This window comes from Aulonocara sp. 'chitande type north' Nkhata Bay, linkage group LG16, assembly GCF_057382095.1.
Source record: "Aulonocara sp. 'chitande type north' Nkhata Bay isolate Kocher_YH1m ecotype deep benthic linkage group LG16, A_spYH_male_GT1.1, whole genome shotgun sequence".
NCBI classification, from domain to species: domain Eukaryota; kingdom Metazoa; phylum Chordata; class Actinopteri; order Cichliformes; family Cichlidae; genus Aulonocara; species Aulonocara sp. 'chitande type north' Nkhata Bay.
The window spans coordinates 20,412,933-20,433,128 of NC_141359.1; the positions used below are offsets into that span (position 1 = coordinate 20,412,933).

Genomic DNA, 20,196 nt, shown 5'->3' on the forward strand with positions numbered 1-20,196 from the left:
CACCTGCATTACCCAGAATGCAACTCTCTAACATTAGTGGTGTGAATTCTCCTGTGTTGTACTCATAGGCACACAGTCTGTGGTTGCTACAAAAAGGTCTGATCTGCAGTTTTCACCCCCAGCTGATGCTTATTCAAATGACATCCACAAAGCTTCCTGTGGAGCTAGTTTTTATACAACTTATTTTTAATATATGCACAAGTACTCCCAAACATAAAAGACTTTGATGTGTAAAATTGGCGATGTTCAACTTTAAAAACACTTTGGAATCATGTAAAATTCATGAGCGCTGAAAAGAAAGTACAAAAATACAAAAACCTGATACATTAAAGTCCCTGCAGGATGAACAGAGCTTATCCTGAAGCGTCCCTCCCTTGTATCCAAAAGATTTCATTGAGCAGTTCTCAGAAAGCTGTTATTATAATACTAAAAGCATCTGAATTATGAAGCTATGGATGAAAACTCTCTGAATGTGGACGCCTTTTATCCTTTCTTCTTGAATGGCGAAGCAAAAAAAAGAAAAAAAAAAAAGCAAAGGACGGCAGAGATGTGTCATTGGTAGAGGAGGAAGTCCTTGATACTGTGAGGGACAAAGAGGCTCGAGGCCCTGTGCAGACGACTCTTTCCGAGACTTCGACGAATACGTAAGCGACAGAGCTGAGACAGAGAGCAGGGACCTGGGAACAGGAGGCAGATCACAGCTGTTAATAAAAGGAAGTGAGGGTCCTCTATGTAAGTGCAAAAAGGTCAAAGGTCAAGGTCAAAGTTATTTATATAGGACATTTCCACACAGACGATGCTGCACAAAGTGCTTAACAATATAAAAATACCATTAAAAAGAAACAATGTAAAACAATAATAACAATATGAAATAATGACAGGACAATAACACACCTCTGCTCAGCAGTGCAGCTCTCACTGAGCTGTTTGGCTTCGACAGATCAAGAGGAGTCTTCGCCTCGGCGTTCCTGCGACACCCATCAGCTCCAAAGTCCAGGAGAAGATGCACAACGTCAGCTCCTCCCCCCAAAACTGCAGCATGCAGAGGACTGTCCGGCCCGCATCCGATCTGAACATCTGCTCCTGCTCAAACATGCAAACAGAGTTCAACACATAACAGCACGCAAATCACACAATTCTGATTAAAACCCATCCGTGTGTTGTAAGTGATTTATTGTTAAAGCAGCACGTCGTTATATATTAGCTACTAATAAAAAAGTTTTCAAAAATAAATCCAAAGCACAGCTCTGAATAGTTTTGAGACTGGCTGTTACGTCTGACAGGTTGGATTGATTAGAAAAGCTTTTAAACGTGTGCTGATGTGAACTGTGACACCGAGTTTCTGCTTCGATGGAAAGCGATAGAGAGAAACTGCAGAGCGTGCCACTAAAAGTAACTCAGAGCCCAGCAGAAACAAAAAATGTCAGCTGTATTTAAATATTATATGGCTGGAACGAACGGTTCTGTCCTGTTGGTTCACCTTTGCTCGGCGATTATCGTTTCAAATGTGCAAAATCCAAGACAGACGTGTTAAATGTCAACTGACACCTTCAAGTGCCTCGGTTTGTCTGATAAGCAGAGCCAAACTCGAAGATATGCAGTCTAGTTTGAGCATTTAAGTCCCAAAGATGAAAGGCGGCACAGAAGAAAAGCTTCACAACTAAGTTATGTCAAAGGAAGAAACACTAAATGAAATAATTAACTAATCATTGCACCTCTGACTCAGTTTAAGAATCAAGAAGTTGTTTTTTTTTTAAATCTGATTCTTTTCTTTTACAACTGTATACAGCGAATAAAAGAGCTGTTACAGTGTTTGCTGAAACAACTGTTTGATAGACTGGTTTGTGTAATTAAAAGAGTGGAGTTTTTCATTAAAAAAAAAAACTTCAGACTATTATACAGACTGGGCCTTGAAGTGCCTTAATTTTCATGACTGAAACAAACAAAAAGCAAAGGTGTGACTGGTGATTATTCCTGACTTATATTACCTGAATACAGCAGCACCTCTACGCAGGCTGCAGCCCGGGCCATGCAGGCAGAGTAGAGTGGCGTCCCAACGTCAGGCAGCTCCAGATCAATCTGAGCTCCACGGGCCAGCAGCAGCTCCAGGCACTCTCTGTGATCTGGAGGAGAAGATGACAAATGCTGACATGTAGTCCACATTCATAACCAGAAATTTCTTGTAAATGGATACCTTTGTGTACCTTTCTTGGCAGCCTCATGGATTGGAGATGCCAGCTGGTAGGTGGTGTGGATGGAGGCACTGTGCTGCAGGATGAGCTTGAGGCAGGCAGCGCTCCCGCTGCTGCAGGAATTGAAGAGAGGTGTGGCGCCATCTGTTGACACTGCCATTGCCTTGAGAATGATGTTTGTGAGGAAATGCATCCAAAAGAACGGAGTGTACCTCATTTATTTATTCATGCATGTGACTGTTACACCCCGGCCTAGGCAACCGGAGTGCAACACGAAAAAAAGTAAAAATAAAGGGGAGAGAAAAAAAAAAAAAAAAAAAAAAAAAAAAAAAAAAAACCACACAAAAAACCCCCACTAAAGCTCACCACCAAAATCCCAAAACGAAAGTATCGACAAATCTATTTACAGCTATTTACATCAAACTATTTACTTACAACAAAACACCAAACTATTTACAACACGGGGGAGATCGCGAACATGACACACTGAAACACAGGGTTTAAATACATAGAGGGAGCAATCAGGAAAATGGACAACAGGAGGGAAACACAGCTGGGGCAAATTAGAACTGACGAGACAGGGAAACGTAAACTGAAAACACTAAGATAACACAGACTTTCAAAGTAAACAGGAAACACATAACAGTCACGCCAAAAACAACACACTGACAACACCGAAACGTAACAGTTCCCCCCAACCAAAAATCAAACATTTAACACCAAATGAAAAGTTTGATCCAGACAGACGAAGCCGATGAAGGCTGGAGCGGTCCCACTGACCCTCCAGCAGACGACGAAGGCTGGAGCAGTCCCACGGACCCTCCAGCGAAGGCGGATGAAGGCTGGAGCGGTCCCACGGACCCTCCAGCGACGACAAAGGCTGGGGCGGTCCCACGGACCCTCCCCTCAGCGAAGGCAGACGAAGCTGATGAAGGCTGGAGCGGTCCCACTGACCCTCCAGCAGACGACGGAGGCTGGAGCGGTCCCACGGACCCTCCAGCGAAGGCGGATGAAGGCTGGAGCGGTCCCTCGGACCCTCCAGCGGAGACGGACGGCTGAAGCGAAGGCAGACGAAGCTGATGACGGCTGGAGCGGCCCCACCGACCCTCCAGCAGACGACGAAGGATGGAGCGGTCCCACGGACCATCTAGCAAAGGCGGATGAAGGCTGGAGTGGTCCCTCGGACCCTTCAGCGAAGGCGAATGAAGGCTGGAGCGGTCCCACGGACCCTCCAGCAGACGACAAAGGCTGGGGCGGTCCCCGGACCCCCCAGCGAAGGCAATCCCGGACGAGCCCCCATATGTTACACCCCGGCCTAGGCAACCGGAGTGCAACACGAAAAAAAGTAAAAATAAACACCACACAAAAAAACCCCACTAAAGCTCACCACCAAAATCCCAAAACGAAAGTATCGACAAATCTATTTACAGCTATTTACAACAAACTATTTATTTACAACAAAACACCAAACTATTTACAACACGGGGGAGATCGCGAACATGACACACTGAAACACAGGGTTTAAATACATAGAGGGAGCAATCAGGAAAATGGACAACAGGAGGGAAACACAGCTGGGGCAAATCAGAACTGACGAGACAGGGAAACGTAAACTGAAAACACTAAGATAACACAGACTTTCAAAGTAAACAGGAAACACATAACAGTCACGCCAAAAACAACACACTGACAACACCGAAACGTAACAGTGACACAAACATACACAAATGCTCAAACAGAGCAAACACACGAGACAACCAACAACTGAAGGCCTCTTTGCATGCAGATTTCAGCTCTGACCTTTCTCCAGTAAAATCTAAACTCTTCAGCAACAACACCAGATGTGGTTTAAAACGTGTGAAAACAAAAATCTGTGTTAAAGCGGGAGAATCTGTGAGTTCGCAAATGAGCTCAGCTCTTTTTGAACTGCACAATTTCAGGCATCCTGTAGTGAAATTTACAGGAAAGTGAGTACGATGCTCAAACCAATCAAATCAAGCAACTGAGGTGCAGATTTTTTCAGCTGTAAATTAATTGGTTTACCAAAAGAACTGCATTAACTATTTAAAAATTACAGCCATTTTTATAACATCCATCCATCCATGAGGTTATTGGGGCACTTACACATAAGCCCTCACTAATATTCTGATTATTTAGCTGGACAAGCTAATATAATTTTAAATATAGGGGTTGTTTTTAATACATGAAGGCCTAAAGTCCATTTGCTGGGTTTGCTCTCTTGTGACACAAGCCAAAGTCTTTTATATCAACTTAACAATGATAAAACGAATTGTTAGATTCCCCCAACCCCCAGTGTTTTATTAGTGTATGTGAAGTTTAGGATTGAGTTTCAATCCATCAAATACTTTTCAAACCAAAAGTGAAGGGATCCACTTTCATGTATGATCAAAGCAATGAGACGGTACATAAATTCTTATCACTAAATACAAAATATCAGATAAAGTAATTCATCTTATGAGTGCAAAAATAATCTTTATTTGGAAAAAAAGACTTTAAATGCCTGCATTCCAACCCAAATGCTCTTAATTTAATATATTTTTTAAAAATGTAGCCTTTTCTGTAACCTCTTTAGGGTGCATCTGTACATAATTTCAAAGTTTTGAGGTTCTGAAACGTGTTTGAGACCATGCTAGCACAACAAAGGAGGGTTTACGATATGACGTTCTTATACTTCTGTGGGTTTTTCCTTTTGATGAAACCTTAATGCTAGACAAGTTAAACAGAATCATTTTCCAAGTCTTTGTTTGTCTAAGAAAGAAATACCAAGAGTGAGCGATGACCTAATTATCTCACGTCACATAAATCAAATGTATGCCTGGCCTCACATTTGTTTTGGGCAATAGCCAAATGATCTATAATCTCCATCAAGCATCAAGTTCAAAAAGGATAAGCAAAATAAAACTTGTGGGTTTCTTTGATGACAGAAAAATGTATCTGTTCCTTCTTACATTTGCTCCATTATCCAGAAGAAACTTGGCACAAGCGTAACGAGCCCCGAGGCAAGCCTCGTGGAGCGGCGTGACCCCGTCCATGGTGACTGTGTCAACATGGAAGCCCTGCAGGGAGAGATCAGAGGATTTTCATTTGACTTCTTTTCAAGAAGTCTTCGGGTTGTAGACTGTAAGTACTCGACGTACAAATCAAGATTTAAGATTACCTGAGCGATAAGGGCCCTGAGGTGGAGGAGTCTGCCCTGAAAGGCCGCTTCATGGAGCGGAGTTCTGTCAGACCAGAAGTCTGAGACACAGAGAATCAAATTAGTTATGTTTCCACATTCAGAAAGCACAAAGACCAAGACCACTGTAACCTCATCCACATACATACACACTTCTGGCAGGGCTGGACTGGGACAAAAAAAAAAAAAATCAGCCCAGGCATTTTGACTAGAGACCGGCCCACCAGGTATTATAGGAAAAACCATAAAGCCTTTGAATGAAAACAAACGTTGTTGTGACAGTGATGTACACAGTCTTGTTGGTATATATGTATCAATCTAATAAACTTAAACCTACACCATCCTCCTTATTCTGGTATTCTAAACAGTACTTAGCCGAAACCCAAAGACTGCTTGGTTGAGTTAACTTCCTGAACTATCTACAACATATGGTGGAAACCTGAAATTAAGACAGAGAAGACTAGAGGTGAGACATGACCATTACTGAATATTAAAAATAATAAATGACAGATTTAGTGATATTTTCATAAACTATTTATTTACCACATCAATAAACAGCATGGCAGGGCAAAATATTCTTTCTAACATGGCAACCTTTTAAAAGTGAAAGGAGACAAAGACAGGTGAGAAAGAATAAAACTTAACTGACTTTTTGATGGCATTTTACACAAAGTACTAGTACAGTATCTAGAAAATGTGGGAAAATATTGGCATCATGTACAGTACTTTCTTCTGAGGAAATTGTGTTGGGACCCTGAAAAAAAACTTACTGCGTACAATAATGGATTTCTATAAATTTGACATCAGATGAAAACTTTGGTTGTAAGATTCGGATAATTATTTGTTAAAAGCTAGAAATTTTAAATGAGAATAACAAAGAAAAGTATTTCTTTGTGCCCCCCTTTCCCTGTTAATGCCCTACCTGGCCCCATGGCAAAAGCCCCTGCACAGTTACCAGCTGTCAGCTACATAAAAAAAAGGATCCTGGTGTTATTTGTCTCTCAGAAACAGTTCATAGCTTTCCTTCAACCCATTCATGTCACCTAAAAGGTAAACCTGTTGACAGCTCTGATGATTCAGTAAGGACATCTCCTGGTTTCATCTTCATGTTTCCCTCTCACCAGATAACCAAACCGACATCATGACCAGCAGCTTTTACTGCTGTGGCTCCAACAAACATCAGCTGATACTAGAAAGTAATATTAAATAAATTCTAACAACAGCTGATCAAGTTTAAAGGCGCTTCTGCTGTTTAACGCGACCCCCGCTAGTTTCCTCTTTCTGGCGCAAAGCGGGAGATAAACAAGCAAGAGAGAAAAGCAGATCAGCTGATCATTGATCAGTTTCATGATTGAAGTAGCAGCAGGAGAGAGAGGGAGGGGGAGAATGAGAGAAGAAGAGGCGGCTCTTTTTTTATTGTAGCTGAAGTACGGGACAAATCGCGTTTATTTTCAGCTCAATACAAAACATGTAATATTAACTCTGAATACCAGAGGATTCCGTTTTTTTACAGGACGGTAGGCAACTCTACTAACTAACCTTGAATAAAATAAAGTTCACTATCAGTAACATCATAGCACCCACCCAACTGTATAGAAACTCCGTCATGCTAGCTAGTACACAGTACGAGTTATCGTCACTGACTGTAAAAAGTTAGCACAACAAAAATAAACTGCACCTAAACTTGGTTTATATCTGACCCAGACAGACTGCAGGTCATAACTTCTTACCTGAAGCTCATTTCACCTGACAGCCGCCTTGGGTCTCTCCACCTCCACCTCCCCTTCCCCCCCATCCACCTGCTGGCTTCCACCACTTGCCAATTTTACTGAATCTGTGAAAGCTCCACCATAGCCACTACCAAACAATTGAGCTATTTTTACACGTCTGCCAGCATCTATCCAATCCGCCACCTGTCACTGTTTACACGGTTAGGGGGGGAGACAACAACAACAAAACATCGGCCCATTTAAACCAAAAATTACCATCGGCCCACCTGGACTGCCTGGACTGATCCAGCTAGCCAGTCCAGCTATGACTTCTGGTTTCTCAACATGACCCCCAACCCTAAAATGCTAAACCGGTTTCATCCCAGATTTTATTGTCTACAGCAGCATCAGACTTCACATGGACAGCTTTTAGGCCTGGAAACACTGATGCAAAAAAACCATACAAACATTAAACTCACCGGCCATCAGCGAGTTACACACCAACCCTCCGTAGATGGACAAAGGCCTCTCCCAAGGTTGCGACCACAGGGAAACGTCTGTTTGCACAGCAGCCATGGTGAAAACGAAACAGCAGCAGATTCCTTCACCTCCTTCACCCAGCCAGATACACAAACCTGAATCCGGCCTTCCTCACTCTCTTATCTGGGCCCTTGGTCACCTCCCCCACATTACCACCTTCCACCCACTCTCACCCCAGTGGATGGCCAGAGTTAACGGTATATGCATTACATTACAATAGCTGCTAGAATGATCATGAGGTGTCTTCAACAAAGCACTTAAAGACACACAGACCAGGACAAGCCCCATAAGACCCTTAAATATATTACTGCCACATGAACTAAATGAAATGCCTTAAACTAACAAAAAAAGTCCCTAGCTCCAACAGGAACATGTTGTCTTAACATTGAACACATGCTGAACTTCTTGATATGATGTTTGTTTCTGTCTTGCAAATCCCCGTCGCTGACCCTGAAGAGTGACACCTATTTATCAGCTCCTTTTTCACAAGTGTGGTTTTTTTTGGCACTCTTCCTTACAATCAGATTCATCTACAAAACAAATATTTGTTTGATGCCTCTCCAGGATCTGCAAAAATTACATGTGAGAACATAGCACATGCCATATATATTAGAAAGTACACTTTGGTTCCCACGTTGGGTTTTCTGAAAGTTTACTTATCATTTGAAGAAAAGAAAAAAAAGCTCGCAGGTTTCAAAGGAGTGTCAATCATGAAAGCTACTTTTAGACGCTTCCTCATTCACAAATGTACCGCAGTAGATAGGAGCGTGTACACCGCTGCACTACGGCATTCAAACATGCTCTGACACGCTTCACAAAACAGTGGATTTTATTTAAAAAACAAACTTTGAGGTCTCTCGATAAGTTACAGTAGCTTTGTTTCCCTGTGAGCTTACAAGCAGCCAGCCCTTTACCCTCTCTGTTCAATGTCATCTTTACATTTTCAAAAAGTGCTTATAAATTCGCAAGGTGTGCAACAAATTCCAGTTATTTAAAAAAGTCTCTTCCACCAACTCCCTTTTGGTGAGTAAATGTAAACAAAATGTTAGCCCGCACCATGAAGATCACATAGGAAACTTATATAAGCAGTTTGAAGAGAGGCAGAGGTGCTGAGAGGTCACTGTCATCAACTTTCTGTTTCTGTTGCTCTCTGTGGCACATCAGGAGTAAGCCTCATTTTTATGGCTCTTTTCCTGTCTCCACTGTCGCTGAGGGCCTGTGGCGTCGACGGCGAGATCCATGACCCCATCAGGCATCAGCCACTGCAGGAGCAGCAGGAAGAGGAAGTCCAGCACAGCCACAAACGCAAAGATGGAGCCAGCGACGGGGCCGCAGTGAGCCCTCAGCCTCCGTAACCGTCTGTCCAGGGGAAGAACTTCCTCTCCGACCACCCTGTCGTACACCTGACAGGGAAAAAACACATTGATCACCTGAGTGTCCTTCAGTAGTTAAACATGTAAAAACCACCACCTAGACATAAACTGGAATACATTTTTTAGGATTAGATTTGGATTTGTTTTAGAAATTCTAAATACTGATATAGACTTTTGTTGTTGTTGTTTTGCTGTGTTTATTTTTTAAAAATGCTGTGAAAGAAGAAGAAAAAATGGCTGATTGCAGAAACTTCTGTATGTTAAAAACATTTCTGGCTATTTGAATACAAGTTTTGAGAGTTCACAGGTTGTACCTGAATGTGCCGCGATGTTTCACAGGCCGGGCTCTGCTTACAAACTGACATTGACTTCAGAGTGCACTTTAACACACTGCTAGCTTTTTTTTTTTTTAAAGGTATGCCATTGTTTAACAGAGCCATGGAGCAATGCCAAGCACTTAGAAAATACCAAAAAACTAAACACAACTGTCAGGTCTAGCTGCCTTGCATGACTGTCAAGCTTGAGAAAGAGAGAGAGTTTCATACAGGAATTTGCATACAGCAGAGGTTTTCCTGTACCTTTCAAGAGCATATTTGGTAGCGTAGTTGCACCGACACAAAAATAACCATAAGAAATAATGAATGAGCAAAGCTCGTCTCCAGGTTAGATGTGTTTGAGCATGTTGTACAATTAAAGAAAAAAAGGACACTCAAGATAAATTTGATGTGCCTCAGCTTTTTATCTCTTACCTCACAAGTTTCTAAGCACGATGCAAGAGAGAGAGTTTTTTGGAAATCAGATACTGTGGGAAATGTTTAGAGAAAACATGTTTACGCAAAGTCTGGTAATCTGGACGCCTTATCTGATGGTGCAGTCGTCCAATGAGTTATCTGATCAAGATTCAGAGTAGCTGCTGTTTTCAATTTATGAAAATGTCCTTGTGATGAAAGGGCACACTTGTGTCTTTTATTTTCCACAATAAAATGTTATGCTTTGATAGCATTTTCTTCAAAAATGTAAAACAAGCTGTTACATGCACACGGTCCAGTGTGGGTGTCTTTGGGGAACCTACTTTCTCGGTCCTCTCCGCAACATTCCTCCAGGTGTAGAGGTTTCGCACACGCATGTGATTGGAAGCAGGCGACGGGACGTTGCCCAATCGTTGCCGAGCGATGACCGCTTCCAGACCGGCGCACAATGAACGGACGGTGGGTTCACACAGGGTAATCAAACCCTCAGGTAACACCTCTGGAATGCCTCCCACACGAGTGCTAACCACCTAAGAAAACAGAGACAAAAAACAGATGCTGACAAACACATACACACACGCAAAAAAGAGAGAACAGAAAAACAGAAGTTTTCCTGAAGTATAAAATATGTCATGGAATGATTATTAGCAAAATTCCACTGTGTGTGTTTGGCCTCAAGCTAAAACTAGCACCACAGCTCTGTGGACACCTGAAAAAGGAAGCTCTGCTGTACCTGGAACCTCAAACAGTGATGTCAGGGTGTACCCACTTTCATATCACTATGGTAACGTGACAATTTCAGTCAAAGATGTACAAAGTTATAAAGATTAGGAGTCATGGAAAATGAAATGCTAGCCACTTTATTAGGTACACCTGTTCAGCTGCTTGTTATAGCAAATATCTGATCAGCCAAAAAGAGGAAAATATTCCGTGCTCTGGAGTTCTCCGGGAGAAAATGCCTTGTTGATGTCAGAGGTCAGAGGACCTCTATCCTGCCTTGCATCAACAGTGCAGACTAATGTCGGGGTATTTTCTTGGCCCCTGAGGACCAGCTGAGCACTGATCTTAACTGAGTACTGTTGGTAATCATGTCAATTACTTCATGACCACAGCATGCCCACCTTATCATGGGTGCTTCCAGTAGGATAACACACAGTATCACAAAGCTCAAATCATCTCGAACTGGTTTCTTGAACATCACAATTAGCTCAAGTGGACTGAGCTTTGAGATTTGAAGAAAAGGGAGGTTCCCGTTGTGGATGTCCAGCTGTGTGATGCTATCATGACAGCTGCACGTCCACCATCCATTTCTGTGCCATGAAGAATTTAGGCAGTTCTGAAGGCAAAACAGTGTCTAACCCTGTACCTGCGAGGTGTACCTAATAAAGTGTCTGGTAAGTTTATATGACAGCAATCAACATCCAAAAGCTTCCCAAATAAACTCCACTTTACTGGAATATTACTAACAAAATAAAGTTAGAGTAAAGAATTCCATGTTTACAAACTGAATTGTCTTTAAAAACATTTTTATTGATAGATTAATTATTGATTGAGCTCAAGGTGTTAAAGATAAATGTGTATATAGGTATTTTTGTAAATATACACATCCAACAGCATTGTCTGTGAAGGTTCTCAGTCATCCAGGTCATCGTAGTCAAAGGAGCTTGCAAAGAAAAGCGTCTGGACTTCTTTAAGTTGCTTGAAGACGTTTCACCTCTCATCCGAGAGGCTTCTTCAGTTCTAAGGTCAAATGGTGGAGAGTCCCAGATATAAACCTAGTGGGAGTTTCCCCCCACAGAGGGACAAAAGGACCCCCTGATGATCCTCTAATCGCCTGAGCCAAGGTGTGAAACTGGGTGTGGGTCCCAGCCAGAGTTTCGGGTGTGTTCATTGTGAAACCTGGCCCCACCTTATCATGCGAATTCCTGAGATCAGATGGCCCAGGATGTGAGTGGGCGTTAAGGCGTCTGGGAAGGGATCTCAAAACTGGATTATAGATGGCAGAGAGTTGGTGTCGTAAACCCCCGCCTCTGTTCAAAGATGGTCGCTCACAGTGGACATAGATGGCTTCTTTCACTCCTCTTTCAAACCATCTGTCCTCTCTGTCCAAAATGTGAACATTGGCATCCTCGAAAGAGTGTCCTTTATCCTTAAGATGCAGATGGACTGCTGAGTCTTGTCCTGTGGAGGTGGCTCTTCTGTGTTGTGCCATGCGCTTGTGAAGTGGCTGTTTGGTCTCTCCAATGTAGAGGTCTGGGCATTCCTCGCTGCACTGTACAGCATACACCACATTGTTAAGTCTGTGTTTTGGCGTTTTGTCTTTCGGGTGAACCAGTTTCTGTCTGAGCGTGTTGCTGGGTCTGAAATGCACCGGGATGTCATGCTTGGAGAAAACTCTCCTGAGTTTTTCTGATACACCGGCTACATAGGGGATGACAATGTTGTTGCGTCTGTCCTTCTTATCCTCCCTCGCTGGTGTCTGGTCTTCTTCTTCCAACAGCATTCACACTTTACACTATAAGTTGCTGCATTGTGCTTGTCTCCTTTCTTGCCCTGTGTTATGGCACAGTTCAACTTATGTTCAACTTTATGTCCAACCTACGTGTCCCAATAAATCACAGATAAAGAGTGGTTACTCATTGCGTCTTCCCATAAGCAATTATTTTTTGTGTAATCTCTGTACGCATATCTGTGTAAGAATCTGCAGAAAAGGGTATAACTCATCATACAGTCTGACTAAGAAAGTAAGAAGAAATTACGTTATTAAATGCCACCTGCGTGTGTTTCCCCATTTTTTTCCCCATAGTTATGAAACCTGAGGATTCCCTCTAGTAGGAAAGAATAACAAACGGGCCTGTTTGTTAGCTCGAAGGCATTTTCATCCCAAAAGAAATTAAGCTCCCAATGTAATTTCTTTTGGAAATAACCTGGAGGTAAGAGGATTCTCTCATGGATTCTCAGGTTACTTTTTTCCATCTGTAGGTCTAACGTCACGAAATAACAAGAATGACATTTCCAGTTTCTGTTCCTCCAGCGATAAACCACATTAAGTTCCACTGTGATGCGGTTAGCTGCTGTCTGGCATTTGCCGCTCTTACATAAAGGTCTATCCTCCCTCTCCCACGTCTCCCTCATGTACTTCAGTTTTTTTTAAGCAGCGGTATGAGATGAGCTGCACACGCCCACGGCGAATCTGCCACAAGAACACTTCAGCATCTTCAACTGAGTTGTGCCGGCTCCGCTTGGCCGAATGGGCTTTCACAGAGCTGCTTCTGTGATCTGAAAGTGCCTCGTCTTGATAAAGTCTAATTTTCATTATTACATTATTATATATTCTATAAAAAACTAAAAGTTTATCTGCATTTTCTTTGCTTAGATTTGTGACATGAACTGAGCTTAAGGTCTAAAGATTCAGTGTTAGATCTGTCGCCCCTCGGATGACTACTGGGGGCAACTTAGGTCAAATATTGGCCTGTTTCCAATAAAATGACTGGTTGTGCATCAGAAGATGTCATTATCTTAAGAGATTGGCACGCTAAATGGTAAGTAAACAAGATGTTAAAATTGATACTATGATAAAGCTAGAGGGAAATATTGCACCATGTAATGACAAGCATGTACAAGTTTACCCCCACAATCTAATAACATCATGTAGCTAATCTGGTTAAACCATCCTTCAGGTTGTGGCATGTTTGTAGCAGCAAGATGTGCCCTCTCCCATTTGTATTAAAGAAATATTCTCAAATGTTTGGTGTGTTTATCTCAAAAAAGCTGTTTCACTTAAAGTGAAATAAGGAAATCCTGACACCGAGAGTCACTGCTACCGGACTTCATATCATTGACCTTGTGTATCAATGACAGATCTGTCAGACAGCAGCTAACCCCATCACAGTGGAACTTAACGTGGTTTATGGCTGGAGGAACAGAAACTGCAGCAAACCTGCAGTCCACAGCTGGCTCCTTCCACAATGGCCATGCAGAACGCTTCAGTGAGCGACGTGTTGAGGAAGATGTGGCCTTGAACCAAAACCCCACGCACATCTTTGTGCTCCAGAGCGCCCAGCAGACGTACCCTGTGCAGATCAAAACACAGTGGTAGCACCTTTACTCAGGAACCCAGTGATTGACCCTGGGTTTATCTACTAATCTACAATCATTTCCAGGTGTTGAATAAACGTAAAGGAAACACAAAACAATGGCAGTAAATTCCAGTTAATTAAATTCTATAACAGTGTTGGTTCTTTAATATACTACAGAAAGTTTCTTTATATGAGATTTGCTCCTGTGGTAAGAAAAGTAAACTAAAGCTGTAACACAGACACGATTTAATATACAAATACTTAGACATGCTTTAATAGATCCTGAAAGATGCCGACATCATTATCTCAGGAAATAAGCGCATCCAGCAGTACCTGTCATGTAGTTGGTATTTCTCCCTCACTTCCTCCAGAACAATTCTCTTTGGTCCCTCTCCGCCAATCAGGAAGTGGAGGTAAGGATGTTTGAGACAAAGCTCCGGGATTATTCCACCAAGAAGATCAATTCCTGCAAAGAAGGAAAGAAAGTGAAGACTTCCTTCCACTATTAGAGTGATGCAGTTCTCTACTGAACTTCATATGGAAAGCAAAGGCAATGGCTATTTTAGTTACATAGTACATTTCATTACATTTAACCTTGAGGTTCTTAACATAGAAGGTAAATACATCAAAATAAGAGTAAGTCTATAATGTCTTAAGACAGTGAAAACAACAAACTTTACAAAGAGATAAAGTCCAAGTTTCTCACACACACACACACACACACACACACACACACACACACACACACACAATAAGCCCGTGCTTTTGTTTGTCGGCACAGATGCAAGCCATCTTGGGTCAGCAGGCACCTTGTTCCAATGTTCCAAAGAACACATCTACAGTAACGGTAAGTTTTCTTGGCATGCTTTGATCTTCTTCTGAGAACAGTTAAAAGATCTACGCCTGATAACCTGAGAGGTCTAGGTGTAGTGTAACTCATTGCACTGGGAGGCCAAACCAGTGTGAGTTTTATGAACCAATAAAAGGATTTTTCAGGTAATTCTGCATTAAAATTGGATGCAGTTGTTCACATTAACCCAAACAACCATCTGCCTCACTCATGCCGCTCCGGAACAACAAATTCTTCCCTGATGACGGGACTGTGTTTAGACTGTTGACTTTTGCTTAAGCGGGTGAACACAGGATACGCGCACACACACACACACACACACACACACACACACACACGTACACTGACACAGATGTACACTCATTACCCTACACCATTCCAGACACCCCAGATGCTTGCTACCCACCTGATGTAGACAGCAGGTCTGTCCAGCGACTGCAGGACAAGACGACTGCTGTCTGCACCGGATCATTCCTTACCCCATACCCTCCCCCGTTGCATGTCACGTCCTTTTACATGGTGTAAGATGTGAATATTCATGTGCTTTTTTGTGCTGGTGTTTTTTTACTGTCCTCAAACTGGTCTCCCAGTAAGGAGCCCAGTTTGAGTAGAGCTCTTTTTTTTCCTCCCCTTGTCCCTGACGTGTATACTTTCACTGTTTTCTTTTTGGCGCGGCCACATCTGCAGCCTGATTCTGATTCGTCTCTGTTCAGTTCTAAAACATTTTGAGAAATCCAGAAGTTAATGTCATCAACGAAGCTCACTGGTTTATGAACAGAAGTAAATGATAGGAGCAACTGTATCATCTATGCAAGACTGACAGGATGTATTATGATTTTTTATGAAAGTGCCAAGTGGGAGCACTAAGAATTAAAGAGTAATGGACCGAGAACTGATCCTTGAGGAACCCCACTTGAATTTTTATTTCTGTAGCTCTAAAACTATTAAGTGAAACAGAGCTACATATACTGTGCCCTTTAAGCCCAGGTTTGATTGCACATTTTTCTTTCCAGGGATGCTTTTCCTGAACTAGCAGAGCTTCCAGCATGTTTTACAAATGACTGTTTCTCTCTCCTGCCCGTCTTGGTAAATGGTAAATGGCCTGTATTTATATAGCGCTTTACTAGTCCCTAAGGACCCCAAAGCGCTTTACATATCCAGTCATCCACCCATTCACACACACATTCACACACTGGTGATGGCAAGCTACATTGTAGCCACAGCCACCCTGGGGCGCACTGACAGAGGCGAGGCTGCCGGACACTGGCGCCACCGGGCCCTCTGACCACCACCAGTAGGCAATGGGTGAAGTGTCTTGCCCAAGGACACAACGACCGAGACTGTCCAAGCCGGGGCTCGAACCGGCAACCTTCCGATAACAAGGCGACCTCCCAACTCTTGAGCCACGATCGTCTTCACACATAATAACAATGATTTTAACTAAAAATGTCAAATTTGGATCCTTCACCCATAAGAGCTGCTGACACTCATTTGCAGTCCAGTTCTTGTGTAATTTGGTACTCTTCCACTGACATTATTTTTGATAAGTTTTCAGTGAATGGTAGGTACATGGATCAGCTGATGGTCCAGGTGCATCTCTCTCTTACTGTATCAGATCTGTTGGATTTTTTCCTGTTTCTTAAGCACATCACTTTCAGGTACTCTTCATCTGCTGTAGACAGATTTTTAAAGACTGTCACTTATTCTTTTGTCCTCCACTTCTCCAGTTTCCTCAAATGTAAGGACACACTACACACCATACCAAGATATCCTAAGTTTTAAGCTACTTGAAAAATAAAGTTGGGTGGCTCCAAGGTTATTATCGTTAACGAAAACTAACGAAATAACGAAAACTAGAAGTGAAAAAACATTTTCGTTAACGGAAATAAAAATAAAAACAAAAAAAGGAAAACTAACTAAAACTGTAATGAGTGTTCACAAAACGAACTAAAATTAACTGAATTTATAGCAAAAATGTGTTTTTTACTTGTTTTAGGGTGAGGGCCTGAACAAAGGACTGTGACCTATTCAGCATAGCACCTTGCTGCTTCAAGTAGATGCAACAGCGTCTAAAACAAATTTCTCAGTACCTTTCCGATAGACGAGACGGCTGATGACAACAATTGTGATCCTGTCATCTTGTCGCTGGGAGGGGTCTGGTGTGAAGTCTGTAGGATCGACAGCGTTGGGAATAACGGACACTATCTCTGGGTCGAGTGCTGCGCGTAGAACTGTGTTCTCCTTACTTGTGTAGGACACACACACAATGTGGTTGGTGTCACACAGCGACACAGTCAGGAGCTTGTTGGTCAGGACAGAGCTGAGGTCAGCAAAGCCAAAGAGCGAGTGGTCAGTGAAAACCTGCAAATGACAAACACTCTTTAGCGATTTAAACAGCATCATGTTAGAAACACGGGAAATTACCTGAATCACCTACTGTGTTAAGACCCATGGTCTTAGCGTGGAACAATGCATCATGGGCCATGGCAGAAAAGGAGCTGTGTGCATGCACGACGGTGATGCGCTCCCTGACAAACACACAGCGCATCAGCGGGAGACTGTGGAAGCAGGTGGTGGCTGTGGACTGGTTGTACATCACTTGCAGGGGCAGGTAGTATACCTTCAGGCCATTGGTCAGGTACCGGACACCCTTCCTCCTGCCGTAGGCGTGAGTGACAATTACCACCTTGTGCCCCTTTTCAATCAGGCACTGGGAGAGTTGGTAAATGTGACTTTCTACTCCTCCCATGTTTGGATAGAAAAAGTCAGACACCATGCAGATGTTGTGCTTCCTGCTGTGGACTCTGGCAGCCTGTGCAGAAACTCCAGAGTTTCTCTGAGATGAAGGGTTATTCCCTGCTGCCACTTTCCGGCGCTGACCCATGGTATGCTTCTTGAGTGTCTCTGTACTTGATCAGTGCTGAAAGAAATAGTTAATAGTTAACAATAAGTATAATTCTAATGGATTATGTGTTGTATGGGTTTTGACTTTTGCTGCCATGATGCCAAGTCTTGGAAAGGAGATTTGAATCTCAATGAGATTTTTACCTGGATAAATAAAGGATTAATAATTAAAAAAAATACTGGGAAAAAAAAGAGGCTTCCCATCAGTGACTTTTTAAGCTAATCATTTTTCAAAGTAAATATATTTGACCTGAATCAGCTGAATTGTTGGTGAAAAAAAGTATTATAAAGTAATATATTAACAAAAAAAGGGCGATAGATATATTATTACATGAGCACCCAGATTCTCACTCAATGAAGGGCACCAGCGTCCTGTGACCTTGAATTGGATAAGTTGTTAAGAAAATGGATAGAGGGGTCAATTGATAATATATTTTTTATAAGCATTCTATTGTATAGTCTACTGATATTTATAATTTTTTTTAAAAATCATGGTACGTTCAAAGCCTAAAGTAATATGGGCATTCTGACACTGGTCTTTGACCTGCAAGTGTTGCTGTGGCTTTAACTTCTTGAGTTTTTATCCTCTTCTACCTGCACCTTGGAAACACTTGTAAGGGCAGAAAACTTTGCTGGGTCCACCTGTCCTGAAATGTGATTCCATTGTTTTTATTAGAAACACACAAAAATCTCACCACTACACGTCGACACCTCTCTGACAGTGTCAACAAAGCCGCACATTAAAACTTTGCAGCCGATTTGTAGCAGAGATGTTCAATTTTATTTAACATTTAAAAAGTAGGAATAAAGAAGAAACCTTTTGACCCTTTGCCTTGGTCATTGTCATCCAAAGTAACCTTTGCAGCGCAGTCTGAATAGGCTTGTATCCATATCATCACATACATATTTATATTTATATTTATAACAAGGTGCAATAATAATTAATGTGCAATAATAACAGTGTGCAATACACATACACTTCTTCTTCTTTTTTATACTAAGTTAATATACTGTGTTGTGTTGTTTGTTACGTTGTGATGTGTCATATCGTGTCGTGTTGTGTTATATGTAGTGCCGACGTAGGACAGTTTTTCCAATTTCATTGTACTACTGTACTATGTATGACTGTGCAATGACAATAAAGAGTTATCTTATCTTATCTTACATGTTTGCACAGTGTGTGGAGGTTCGATATCAGCTCACAGACAACCCCAAACCGAGAGTACTGCCATGTCTATAAGTTCCCTACTTCTACCCATTAACACAAACCGAAATAAAACACTTGAACGGATTTGCTGATGTGAGGTAGCAAACTCCTCTAAGCTCCAGTGCATTTAGGCTTTACACTTGTTCGCATTATGTATAAACGTCATGGAGACAAACACCTCTTCGCATTTAACCTTAACAAGCATCGCAGCGAACCGCTTTCACAGTCCAACCTGCCTTACCGTGGGTGGAAAGTCAGTCTTTTTCCAGATTTGATTTCATTTCTACATGCTAGCCCCGAGCTAGCCACTTAGCCGCCTGTGTTACTTCCTGGTGTTTTCTACGTCACTGGGAACGTGGTAGCTGACGTATGCTGCAAGGAAGTGAAACTATATGTGACATTTAAACTTTGAGGGTTTTGTTTTTTTTTACAAGTAAAATAAAACCAAAGGTTAAGATTCGTTTTTCTTTCATACTTACTTGTTATAAACGTCTTTAAGTGCGAATGCTAAATCCAGAAATTATCACCATGCATGTTTTTTGTGCTTTGTTGCTGTTGTTGTTTTAATATTGTTAAAGTCACACAATAAAGTGAAGTAATGGGGACGATTTACTTACACACTTTTATTCCACAGCATTATCAACTGGTAACTTAAATTACGGCTGTTTATAGACTAAGCCTTTACAATTAAGGTTTTGCAATATTTTCCTTAAATATATAAAATTCTGTGAAATACAAAACACTGATACAAATGACAGACTGAAGCAGTGATCCAAAACCAGGTTGGTATGTGAAGAATCAGGAAAAATCTAGTAACGAGTGGCTTAAAAAGAAAAGAATAAATATGTTGTAATGGCACAGTAGAAAGTTCAGCCCTCATCTCGACTCACTGGCTGTGGCAGAACCTCAAAAGAGTCACACATGAATGACTGCAAACCTCAGTGAATGGAAACAGACGGTCAAATATTTCTCCACAGTGATGTGAAAGACTGATAAAGCCACAATAGTAAAACTGGCTATACAATCTTTTGAATCATAGTGTGTACTTGATTTAATATACATGCTTTTGTATTTGGCTTATTTTTTAATCAATAAAAAATGACACTGAGGTAATATCTGAGGTTTTATTTACTTCATTTTTCATTCAAATTATGTCCTGTGTTGCATGACTGTACATTAGTTACAGCAGAGATCTACTGCATGTTGTTACTTTGTCACAACAAAAACATTTTTGTTGATACTGCAGTTTTGCATCACTCTTATGTGATGGAGTACTGAAAGTGTGCTACACTTGACAAAAAAACAACAACAACGCAAAAACAGGATCTGTGTTCTTCTTGAAGCATGTGGTGTGCAAGTGATCATGGTTCTTTAAAGAGAAATGAAATATCTGACAA

The 20,196-nt window shown here is 41.7% G+C and overlaps 2 protein-coding genes across 3 annotated transcripts; both read right to left on the bottom strand.

Moving 5' to 3' along the window:
- Positions 1 to 165: 165 nt before the first annotated feature.
- On the bottom strand, positions 166 to 8,319 carry asb11 (ankyrin repeat and SOCS box containing 11). The gene is made up of 7 exons (XM_086266513.1): positions 7,577 to 8,319; positions 5,371 to 5,450; positions 5,162 to 5,269; positions 2,205 to 2,355; positions 1,989 to 2,123; positions 895 to 1,083; positions 166 to 677 (listed from the first exon to the last, which is right to left on the bottom strand). The coding sequence occupies exons 1-7, from the start codon at positions 7,671 to 7,673 to the stop codon at positions 553 to 555; spliced, it is 885 nt and encodes a 294-aa protein (XP_086122639.1). The 5' UTR covers positions 7,674 to 8,319; the 3' UTR covers positions 166 to 552.
- Positions 8,320 to 8,448: 129 nt separating this feature from the next.
- On the bottom strand, positions 8,449 to 19,164 carry piga (phosphatidylinositol glycan anchor biosynthesis, class A). 2 transcript variants are annotated; one of them, XM_086266512.1, is made up of 8 exons: positions 19,041 to 19,164; positions 17,126 to 17,608; positions 16,935 to 17,049; positions 16,779 to 16,856; positions 14,172 to 14,304; positions 13,700 to 13,832; positions 10,083 to 10,289; positions 8,449 to 9,040 (listed from the first exon to the last, which is right to left on the bottom strand). In XM_086266512.1, the coding sequence occupies exons 2-8, from the start codon at positions 17,570 to 17,572 to the stop codon at positions 8,798 to 8,800; spliced, it is 1,356 nt and encodes a 451-aa protein (XP_086122638.1). In that variant the 5' UTR covers positions 17,573 to 17,608; positions 19,041 to 19,164; the 3' UTR covers positions 8,449 to 8,797. The 2 variants fall into 2 exon arrangements, with proteins under 2 accessions (XP_086122638.1, XP_086122637.1); XM_086266511.1 differs by having other exon boundaries at positions 16,779 to 17,049.
- Positions 19,165 to 20,196: the final 1,032 nt, after the last annotated feature.